The sequence below is a fragment of the Triticum dicoccoides genome, chromosome 1B, assembly GCF_002162155.2.
Source record: "Triticum dicoccoides isolate Atlit2015 ecotype Zavitan chromosome 1B, WEW_v2.0, whole genome shotgun sequence".
Classification (NCBI taxonomy): Eukaryota; Viridiplantae; Streptophyta; class Magnoliopsida; order Poales; family Poaceae; genus Triticum; species Triticum dicoccoides.
In genome coordinates, this window is record NC_041381.1 from 704,466,016 (window position 1) to 704,477,622 (window position 11,607).

Genomic DNA, 11,607 nt, shown 5'->3' on the forward strand with positions numbered 1-11,607 from the left:
TTGCATGCATGAGGGACACACATAATGACTTGTCCACTCTTTGTTCTGAAATTTCTAAAATATAATAATTTTTAGGTAAGAAATTCTAAAAGTATTGACAAAGATTCAGATTAATAATGGAGAACTTATATATGAAATTTAAAATAATGTGGCTAAATATGAATATGAATATGAATAAATTTGACAAAATGTTTACCTTGTATTTAGAAAATGTTCCTTCCAATGCAAATAAATGATGTTTTAAATAAGTTCATACATTTATTCGTGTTCCCCCACAAATAATAAATAAGTAAATAAAGTTGAAAATAAAAATAAAAAATAGAAAAGGCTAAACTTTTAAAAAGAAAGAATGACGGTAAAATGACAACAAAAAATACGCAAGCTGTCAATCCCTCCGCTGGGCAGTTTAGGCGAAGGTGTGCTAACCCCGCATTGGCTGCGAACCAACCTGTGGTTGGATGGTGAGAGGGACTGTGGTATCCCCAGCCCATCAGGGTTCAAATCCTGGTGCTCGCATTTATTCCTGGATTTATTTCAGGATTTCTGGCGATGCGTGTTCAGTGGGAGGAGATGTTCTCGTCGACGACGAGGCGCTTATGGCGACTTCGTAAATTTCAAGATGATATGCCGGCTCAGTTTTTTGGAGGTGCTCATAGGGGTAGGATGTGCATGTGTGCATTTATAGGGATGGGTGTATGCGCGTGTATATGAGCGCTTGTGTTTGTACTGATGTTCAAAAAAAACCCGCACTGGCTTCTTGTTAGTAGCGACATATATAGTATCTCAGTCTTTTTTTTATTGTTTTACCTGTTTCCTTATTTCACCTTTTTTATTTTCATTTTGGTTTTCTTGGGTTGGGGAGGATATGCAAACACTTTTTATTTTGCACATGTTCTTTTATGTATTATTAAACTGACAACTAAAAAAGATATTATTCAAAAATTCTTAAATTAAAATAATTATTAGATTATTATTGTGAAAAATTAAAGGACGCCTTAATGCCCATTATAGTTCTCCTTCATGTGTCGCCCGTAACCGCCAGCAAGGAAGTGCCTATAGGAACTCCTGGATTTCGGCGGCATTCCTCCCTCTTTTCTTTCCACTCCTGTTTGTTCCTCCATCCTTGAGTTGAGCTGCTGAATTACGACCCAATCATGTAACGGGTGTTTTTACACGCACGCATCGGCTAATAGAGAAATGTGCCCTGTCACCACCAAATTAAAGTCCGTTTTTCATAAGTCATGGTATCAACTAAAATGCGGACGTGGCGTTTCTGCACCTAGGCTCTGCTGCACCTGTCGATAAACAGTAAAATAAAAAAAAAATAGAAAAGCAATTCAAAAAAAATCTGATTTTTTTACGCATGAAAGTTGAGATAATCTTCTAGGTGCATGCTAATTTCAAGGTGTTTGAACATTTTAGTAGCTCGTGGCAAAAAATAACAATTTGGCTTGTCAAACAAACTTTCAAAAAGTGTGCTATATACCATTTTTTTCCCACGAACTCCTCAAATGTCCAAACACCTTGAAATTTGGAATGCGCCTAGAAGATTCGCTAAAATTTCATTTCATGTGTGAAAAATTCAAAATTTATTTTATTTGTTTTGCTATTTTTCGAGTTTACTATTTATATGGTGCAGATGAGCTCGGACACCGAATTGAATTTTTGCTAACATGTTAACTACTAGCTCCGTGCATGCCTGCATAAATGGTTGGAGCTACAAGGGGGCATGGATCAGCATATTTGCACCCATATACTAGTGCATGCAAATGATATTCTTAACAGGCCCCCCTTTGTTTATCTTAAGAAGGAACCGCTGGGCATTATGGAGCTTACAAATAATTTCAAGATCTTCAAGATCAATCGTCAGGCAAACACGGCGGCTCATGAGATAGTTTTAGTTTTAGCAATAGGTCGGAGGGTATTCTTTAGTTTAGTGTTTCGCCTTGTGTGCGGCATGCTGTAATAAATGATTGCAAGCACTTTTTTAGTTGATTAATATACGGGGGATGTTTTTTTCGAAGGAACTATCGAGTTGTCACTGATGTTTTTTTTAATTTAAGTTGTCACGGATGTTGTTGGTTGGCATACTTGAGTCATGACTACTCCTGGGTCCCGCTGGTGTACACATCTACAATTCACATCTGCAATACACAACTAAGAGAAAATTTAAGGCACACTTAGTGTGAAAGCGCAATAGTAACAAATATTTTAAAAAAATTGTAGGTACTACATAAAATCCAAAACATTTTCTTTGCCAAAACATACTAAATCCAAATCCGTGGCATAAATATCATGTCAATGTGAATTGCCGCAGAGAAAGCAAACTACGAAGATGAAGCACACACTTGTGCCAAGTAACAGATCGTTCAAGTCATGTTATACCTTCCTCCCGAAGATCGGGTCGAGTAAACACTAGTGAAGACACTCAAGTAGAGAAAACTAAATAAAAAGACGAAGTATAACTTACTAGAAGAGCCCATCGTTAAGACCTTTTCTGATCTACTCCTGAAGACCTGAACACTCAAGTGGTGAAGACGTATTACGATCCGAACGCCCACTCGAGAGGGATCTACTTGAGAACGGAAGCGCCGCGTCACACTGTGGAGTGGGAGTGCACTTGTTAGAAAAAAAAAACACATGCGGATTCTTAACTACGAACCCGTCCTTTTGTAAGTGTCCACGGAAAAAAAAAATTATGTCCTGTAGGAATTCAAACTTGTAAGCAGATCGCTTTTGTTTATTCACATTCAAACACCCTTCACCATTTTTTGTGGATGAATTTGTGAATTTTGAACAAGAGGTTGTTGATCTGGCTGGACAGAGAGTCAGGAGAGGGGAGCTGGTGGTGACAGGCAGGTGGGCCCCGTCCACGTCGAGGTGACGGGCACACGTGGCCACGTCGCCGTTGCCTCTTCCGTCCCCGTCCCCGATCCACCACCACACACAAGAGAAGAGCAGATCGAAATCCAGCCGACCTTCCCCTGCGCCGACGACCCCCCTCCCGCCGCTCCCCCTCGCCGGCGACGACCGACCATGGCGACGCGGTACTGGATCGCCGCCCTGCCCGTCGCCGACGACAACGTCGCCGCCGGCAAGACCGCCCTCTGGGCGCGCCTCCAGGACGCCATCTCCCGCCACTCCTTCGACACCCCGCTCTACCGCGTAAGCACCCCCTCCCTCCTCCTCCTCCTCCTCCGCCCTTCAATCGCCTTCCGCCTCCTGCCCCTCACTGACTCGACTCGCCCGGCCTCCCCGCGCAGTTCACCGTCCCGGATCTCCGCCCCGGCACGCTCGACTCCCTGCTCGCCCTCAGCGACGACCTCGTCAAGGTACCTGCTTTCCCCCCATCCCGATCTTCTTGCCCCCGACCCCTCTTCTCTTACCCCCAGCCTGATCTGGCCTCTGGCTGCAGTCCAACATCTTCATCGAGGGCGTCTCCCACAAGATCCGCCGGCAGATCGAGGACCTGGAGCGCGCCGGAGGGGTCGAGCCCGGCACCCTCACCGTCGACGGCGTCCCCGTCGACAGCTACCTCACCAGGTCCCTCCTTCTGCCCGTGCCCTGTGCCGCTGCTTACATTCCTCATCTGCCCACTGCTTACACATTCCTTAATTTCTGCAGGTTCGTGTGGGACGAGGGCAAGTACCCCGTCAACGCCCCGCTCAAGGAGACCGTCGCCAGCATCCAGTCCCAGGTCGCCAAGATCGAGGACGACATGAAGGTGACGATTAACTCTGCTTCTCTCTCTCTTCATTGGTCCAGTTCTTCTTCATACTGACCAACAAATCACGCATGGATGGCAGTAATATTTGGGAACATTTGCAGCAACTTAACACTGCATTAGCTAGGCTAGCTTGCTACTGTATTTTGGACAGTGTTTCTTATAACATTTAAATTTGCTCCTCAGCGCTCAATTGGTACATTTCGGATGTAGCTCACCTCCTGTTTGTCTTGGTCTGTTCGGTTCCGGCTAGCTACCTATTTGTGCAGCTAGTTTCATGAGTATTTATTTTGTCTTCTGTCCCCTTTTCTGGCACTGAATTACCACATAATGTTCATTCATGATGCAAACAACTAGGGAATTGGTACCACATTTTGTCAGGAAAAGGAATAAATTGTAGTAATTATAACTGAAATACCGTGTTGATCTCACCTGCCATTTGTCTCCACCCCTCATCACAAGTGCAATCTTGGTTTATATAGACCTTCATTCTATTTTGTACTCATAGATGCAAATAAGTGTTTTGGTTGGGTGTTACATTTACAGAAGGACTGAATATGCCCTTTTCCAGGTTAGAGTTGCTGAATACGGTAATGTTAAGAGCCAGCTTGGCGCAATCAACAGGAAGCAAACTGGAAGGTAAATCGTCTCACCATACTTCCTGACTAGCTCTATAGGGAGGGACATGCTTGGTACTCGTATTATGCTACGTTGTTGCTTGCCTCGAGTCCTACTCTAATTGATTTGTTCTTCTTGTATGGCAGTTTAGCAGTTCGTGACCTTTCCAACCTCATAAAACCAGAGGATATGGTCACCTCGGAACATCTAGTGACACTGCTTTCTATTGTGCCAAAGTATTCCCAAAAAGACTGGTTATCAAGCTACGAGTCACTTGATACGTTTGTGGTAAGTTCAGGATCCTTTGAATAGTGATAATGTCTGTGATAAACCATCGTTTGAACTATTTTCATGCCATGTTTCATTTCAGCAAATGTCTATTTTATTTGTGGCTATTCAATTAAAACCAAGAGTGTTTATTTGGTTCATCATTTCTGGTGTTAATGGTATCATGAGAACTCGCCATCACAGAAATCTTCCAAATTCTAGATACATTTGACTTGCAGTTCGTTTACCTGGATGCTATTTACTTTGCCCTTATGAGGAGCATTCAAGTTGTCCTAATTTGTGATTGTATTCAGTTGATTCTTTCAATTGAGCTAATTATTGTTTATATAGGTTCCGAGATCGTCAAAAAAGCTTTACGAGGACAATGAGTATGCTCTCTACACTGTAACATTATTTGCCAAGGTTGTTGACAACTTTAAGGTCCATGCTCGTGAGAAAGGTTTCCAGGTAACTTTGTTGCCCTGATCCTTTCTTTTAAACCATTGCTTGCATTTAACCTTAATTTGGCACTGTGGCAGTACTCCATGTAGCCTTTGGTATACCTCCTAATAGCTAGGCGAAAATTAATCTTGTCAGCTCGTACCTGCCATTCTCGTAACTATTTTGTCATCCACTAACTTCTGTTTCACACTTGATTTCAGATCCGTGACTTTGAGTATAGTCCTGAAGCACAGGAGAGTCGGAAGCAAGAGCTAGAAAAGCTGCTGCAAGACCAGGAAGTTATGAGGACCTCTCTATTGCAATGGTGCTATGCAAGCTACAGTGAGGTACATGTCTTGCAGTGTATTATGTTCTAATCTTGTATATGAACTGTAAGGTGAACAAACCACATGCCCTTAGTTCATCTACATTTGCAAAAGATACTTTAGAAATAAGTCGTTCAAACATTTCATTTGATTGCACAGATGTTCCTCATCAAAACTCATTCATTATGAACTACTCTCCAGGTCTCGGTTGGATGCTATTGTAGTTTTCTCATCTATTTACTCTGTTATCCTCCACAACCCTTTGAATCTTTTCTAGTTAAACCACAAGCCTGAACAGAAAGGTTTTGAATTTGTTCACTGGTTAATAATTGGTTAATTGATCTTCTTCAGTGGTAGTCTGAAGATCAGATCATGGTGTTACCAAATCATGCTGAATCTGAATTTCTATTTTTTTTCCTCTTGTTAAAACTGCAAGGACAATAATGGAGTTGTGACTTCATGGCATAATGGAATCCGGGCCTTATTTTTGTTAATGCTGTCATTCTATCACCAGTGCATCCTTGTTTAGGGCGAACTCATATGGTGGTCAACTCATTAAGCAGATCAGGATGCATCCCCTTTGTTTTCTGATCCATGATTGTTACTTAGTATCAAGCTACAAATGTCTGCTATTCAATCGATTAAGCTCTGCAGAACTTCAATATCTGCCCATTTTCATAAAATCGTAATAATAGCTAAAACTGATGCGCTTCTCTATTGATGGAAAACTACTGTGCTGTTATTTGTCTGTGTATGGCAGTGCTACTCCCAGTGGTCATCATGGCAGAAGTTAACTGATGAGAGTCTATAGCTATAGTATATATAATGCTGTGTATCACATGATTGTTGATAGTTACGACCTCTGTTCCTAAATATAAGTCTTTTTTAGAGATTTCACTATGAACTACATATGGAGCAAAATGAGTGAATCTACACTCTAAAATATGTCTATATACATCCGTATGTAGTTTGTAGTGAAATCTCTAAAAAGACTTATATTTAGGAACAGAGTGAGTATTTCAGAAAAATGCCTAGAATATTGGGCTTTAGTTGCTTGCTTGATGTGCAATCATGGTTTGCTAGGTTTATTTTCTTCTTTATCAACAAATATCTGTTCTCACGGTTCCTGTACTATATTTCTAGGTATTTAGCTCCTGGATGCATTTCTCTGCTGTTCGTGTCTTCGTAGAGAGTATTCTGAGATATGGTCTGCCTGCACGGTTCCTGGTAAATTTCCCTGGCTGTTATTTGACACCCAGCTTTATACTTTCACATCTGATCTGTAACTAGTTTTTACAACAGACAACTGCGATGTTCATGGTAATTTAGCTTCTTGTTGTACGGTTAACATTGTCATGTCTGATCCCTGTTGTGTTTGCATCAGTCTGTTGTCCTAGCACCATCTACAAAGAGCGAGAAGAAAGTAAGGAACATCTTGGAAGGGCTATGCGGCAACGCCAACAGGTAAATGCCGTGCCTAGGCTGCAGCCCATTGTCATTGTTACTCGCAGCCTGCTCATGAATTTCGCTTACCGAACCTTCGAATTGCAGCAGCTACTGGAGATCCGAAGACGACGTGGGCATGGCTGCTGGCCTGGGAGGCGAGGCAGAGTCCCACCCTTACGTCTCCTTCACCATAAACTTTGTCTGAGGGTGTTCGATGTATATTATTTTGTGACACCAATTCTTTCATGGTAATGTCGGTTTCGGTTTATACTTCTGTAGCAGATGATCCGCGCTGATCAATAATGTAGTGTTTCGGAGAACCTCGAACATATCCTGGCACAAAGTGGGACTTCTCTTTTTTTTGTTCAGCTACGCTGTTACAACTGTTTACTTTTTGTGCAGTGTTGTATTAATGGGTATATTATTGTAATTTTGAGTAACCAGAATCTATAATAATAAAATCAAGGTGAATAAGCTGGGTAATATAAACAGTTATGTTGTTCCCTGGTGTGAATTTGTTTGACAAGTAGATGACCTCTTTGCCCCCTTGTTGGCTGTTATGTGTATTGGTCAGCCAAAAAATCAAATACACAAATTTGCATACTTCCAAATTGAAACGTTCAATAGGAGATTGTATTGAAGAAGTGTTCTCTTCATTACTTCCTTGCCTGTTGCCTCTGAAATAGTTGATAACTGTTTTGCCTCTTATCATTGATGATCACCAATACAGAGTGACATTTAGAAAACATTCATACAAGTTTTGTTTTCACTAAATTTTACTCCCTCCGTAAAGAAATATTGGAGCGTTATATTTCAATGATCTAAACCCTTTTATATTTCTTAACAAAGGGAGTATCTAACAAGAAGTTGCTCATGCATGGAAATACATTTTGCCGAAAGGTAATAAAAACGTACTTCAGCAAAATCAGTCCATACAACTTGTGATCCAAAATAACTATCTAAGCAAGCAATGGGACCTTGCACAATACGTGGCATAAGAAACCAAGTAGTTCTGAATAATATTACACCATTAATGGGTATGAAATAGCATAATACATCTATTTTATGAGACAAAACCGTGTGGCACTCACAACACCACCGACGGTGCAAAGATACAATAGAATACATCAGTAAGTTCTAAATGGCGACGTGTTTGACAATACAATATAGCAATAAGTTTTCCAGGCCCCTTAATCTTGTAGCGGTATCTTTGGTAGTTCTTGCTTAATTCACACCCGTGGTCCGAACCATTTTTGACAAGTAACAATAGAGATGGCATACAACCTGTCATATAGCTTGTCGAGTAGCCCGAAATAAGCATACCTCCATCTCTTCATGAAGAGAAGTCCACAAAACACCATCCAAGAGACCGCCACAAAACCAATAATTGATCCAAGAAGAAATTCCATTTGAGACAAGCCATCTTCAGGCAACCTTGTTGGATCTCCGTTGGTTGGCGGACCAGGACATTGCATTGGAAGTGGATGTCCACAAAGAGCAGGATTACCAATGTACATAGAAGCTGGGTCATCTGTTTGAGGGTGTCTAGTTGATGCCCTGAGGGTATCCTTCCAGACAGATTATTGTATGACAAGTTTAAATAGCTCAGGTATGTCAAATCCGATAAGCCCCGAGAAATTTCACCACCAAGTTTGTTCTTTGACAGGTCAAGAGACTCCAGCGATTGAAGGTTGCCAATCTTATATGGAATATTTCCACTCAACAAGTTCGATGATAAATTCAAACTTATGAGAGCAGCAAGGGAGCTTAGTTCCTCTGGGATTTCTCCAGTCAAACTGTTGCAAGATAAATAAATGCTCATCAAATATACAATATTCTCCCCATACGAGCACTTGCCCTTTCATCACCATTGAGATGCTATCATTATAATGCAGTTCCATATCCACGAATGAGTATTTGTCTTCGTATACTTCTTTGAAAGGATCATCAAATACTTTATTACTAGCAATTACAGTGCTAGTGAAAGCTTTCAAATTTTTTAGATACTGCGATATGGTCCCAGAGAAGTTATTATTGGATAGATCCAGAATTCGAATAGCGTGGAGTTCCATCATTTCCATTGGAATGTGACCATACAAATTGTTCGATCTTAACCGTAACATAACCAAACCAGACATGGCTTTACTAATCCATCCAGGTAACTCTCCAGTGAATCTGTTTTGAGCAAGATCGAGGTAAATAAGACTTGGACATTGTCGTAGGAACAAAGGAAATCCACTGGAAAAGTTATTGTTGCTTAGAAGAAGAGTAGTGATTTTCAAACTGAAAGAACTCACTGAATCGTCTCTTGAAAAATTACTGCTAGATGGGTTCTGTTGTTTCAGTTCCTTTCGGCCACAATTAGGAAGTTCCACTGAAAACAGATTGTTCGAAAGATCTAAGACCCGCAATTGTCGCAGTCGACAAATTGAGGTTGGAATAGTCCCGGTTATAGAATTGGAGAACAGAATTGCAACCTCCAAATGCGGAGCTTGGAAATTTGGCACAAACCCATTTAAAAAGTTATGGGATATGTCCAATACCTCAGTTGTTTTTGGTAACTTGGGTATCAAACCAGTGAGTAGATTTTATTGCATTGATAGAGGGATCACTGACATGAACTCCAGATTGAGTGGTAACTCACCGCTAAGCTGGTTCAAGGAGATGTCCAAATATCTAGTTTCAGAAAAGGTAGTCCAAAACCAATCTGGGATCCTACCAACTAGACTTGTGTTTGAAATATCAAGGTCGTTGATGCTCCCTTGTAGTTGAAGCCATTTTGGAAATTGGGGTCCCAGTTGACAAGATGAAAATGATGCCCGATGCAAGTTGAATGGAGGCACCCAATGCGAGTCAATATTGAGTTCCAAATTATTATCAGATAAGTCAAGGGACTTTAAATTCATCAAACCAACAAAATGATCTTCTGATATCACACCACTCAAGTTGTTCCATGATCCAAGGTATAAGTCAGTCAAATTTGTAAGCACGCCAATCTCCACGGGCACTGGACCGCTCAATTGGTTGTCACTAATGTCAAGCATGGTTAAGCTAGGTAGGTTTGACACAAATTGTAATGTCGCGCCAGTGATGTCGGCATAGTCCAAACTCAGCTCTTGCAGTTTATTCCAAGAACAGTTGGGTATCCTATCTATCACCTTTGTTATGTCCGCACTGATGATGTTGAAGTTGAGATTTAGAGACCTCAGATTACACATAGCTTGCGTTGTTGCTGGTATCATCCCTCGGATGTTGTTATTTCCTATGTTAAATGTCTCTAACAAGGTCAAGTTACCCAACTCGTTAGGAAGCGGGCCTGATAATTCACCATGCTCTAGGTTAAGGCTCTTGAGGCTGGTTACATCCCAGAACCAATAGGATGCCGCCGAACCTTTGAAATGGTTATAAGAGAGGTCGAGCTCCTCAAGAAGCGTAAAATTGTGGCCTACAAGTGACGATGGAGCATTATTGTCCTCAAGCCAACAGGCATCGAGAATGAGTGCAACCAAATTGAGAAGTGCGCTGACCGCATGAACCCAGTCAAGGACTCGAGTGAGGTCGATGGAGCCCATGTCAAGATGTTGTAGCGATTGGAGACGCGCTAACCAAGATATATCATCTGAGTAGAGACGACCAGTGTTGATGTAGCCATGTATATCAAGTTGTACCAGTTTGGAGAGGTTGCCAAGCTGAGGCGGCACTCTACCATGAAAACCCATGTTTGAGAGGTTGAGATACGTCAAACCCTGAAGAGAGCGCAGGAATGCTGGCATAGGTTTTGCATCTCCTAGGACAATATTCCCGCTCAGATCTAGATGCTTAAGACGTCGGAGAGCAAGCAGCGCAGAAGATACCTGTCCTCGAATCGAGTAGTCTTCAGGGTAAGATAGATAATCATATATTGGAATTGGATAATCGTAGCGGAGGTCGAGCTTGACGACATGGCTTGTCCGGCGGCTGCAGGTGACGCCGCTCCACCGGCAGCAGTCGTGGGCACCATGCTGCCATGAGACGAGGCGATCGTCCGGGTCGCCTGTGATGCCGGCCTTGAAGGAGAGCAGCGCGGCCCTTTCGGCCGGGACGCAGCTCCCGTTGGATCTTTCGGTGACGCTGTGGACGGAGGAGGCTACAGCTAAGATGATGATGAGGATGAGGAAGAGCAACTTGTTGGGTGCAGCCATGGCGTTGGCCTGGGCTAATGGAGTCTTGTGCTGGTGTGCGATGTGTGTTTGCTGGATGCATTTCTCTCTGTTATCAACGCGTGCGCCACCTTTTCAAAAAGAAAAGAAAAAAGTAGACCTTTGCCGTCACTGCCTTTTTGACCGGGCCAAGACTTTGAATCATACTCCATGGTGATTGCCTACTAACCCCTGAGGGCGGTGTGCTCCTGAGGGCGGCGCTGTGGTGCATTTTGGTGGTGGTTGTGGTTGCGGTGCAGTGCGGTGTGGATGGCGGCGCTGCGACGGTGGGTGTGTTGCGGCTGTAGTAGATGATCTGCGCCGATCAATAATGTAGATTTTCGGAGAACCTGAAACATATCCTGGCAGAACGTGTGACTTCTTTTTTCTTGTTTTGCTACGCTGTTACAATTGTTTACTTTTTATGCAGTGTTGTATTACTGGGTACATTATTGTAATTTTTAGTAACCAGAATCTATAATAACAAAATCAAGGTGAATAAGCTGGGTAATATAAACAATTATGGTGTTCACTGGCATGAATTTGTTTGACAAGTAGATGACATCTTTGCCCCCTTGTTGATTGTAATGTGTATTGGTCAGCCAAA

At 42.2% G+C, this 11,607-nt stretch overlaps 1 protein-coding gene and 1 pseudogene across 1 annotated transcript; one reads left to right on the top strand and one right to left on the bottom strand.

Moving 5' to 3' along the window:
- The first annotated feature begins 2,960 nt into the window (after positions 1-2,960).
- Positions 2,961-7,322, top strand: LOC119349849 (V-type proton ATPase subunit C-like). Its single transcript, XM_037617943.1, has 11 exons — positions 2,961-3,165; positions 3,264-3,332; positions 3,416-3,543; positions 3,625-3,724; positions 4,296-4,363; positions 4,489-4,630; positions 4,961-5,077; positions 5,272-5,397; positions 6,520-6,603; positions 6,761-6,840; positions 6,928-7,322. Exons 1-11 carry the CDS (start codon positions 3,037-3,039, stop codon positions 7,025-7,027), a joined length of 1,143 nt encoding a protein of 380 aa, XP_037473840.1. The 5' UTR covers positions 2,961-3,036; the 3' UTR covers positions 7,028-7,322.
- A 562-nt stretch (positions 7,323-7,884) lies between these two features.
- LOC119314143 lies at positions 7,885-11,003 on the bottom strand (annotated as a pseudogene).
- Positions 11,004-11,607: the final 604 nt, after the last annotated feature.

Bases quoted from the DNA above. Each gene is read 5' to 3' on its own strand.
- LOC119349849 (XM_037617943.1), top strand. From the start codon at position 3,037: ATGGCGACGCGGTACTGGATCGCCGCCCTGCCCGTCGCCGACGACAAC. The intron at 3,333-3,415 runs GTACCTGCTTTC...CTCTGGCTGCAG, and splicing joins TCAGCGACGACCTCGTCAAG to TCCAACATCTTCATCGAGGG. The intron at 6,841-6,927 runs GTAAATGCCGTG...TTCGAATTGCAG, and splicing joins CTATGCGGCAACGCCAACAG to CAGCTACTGGAGATCCGAAG.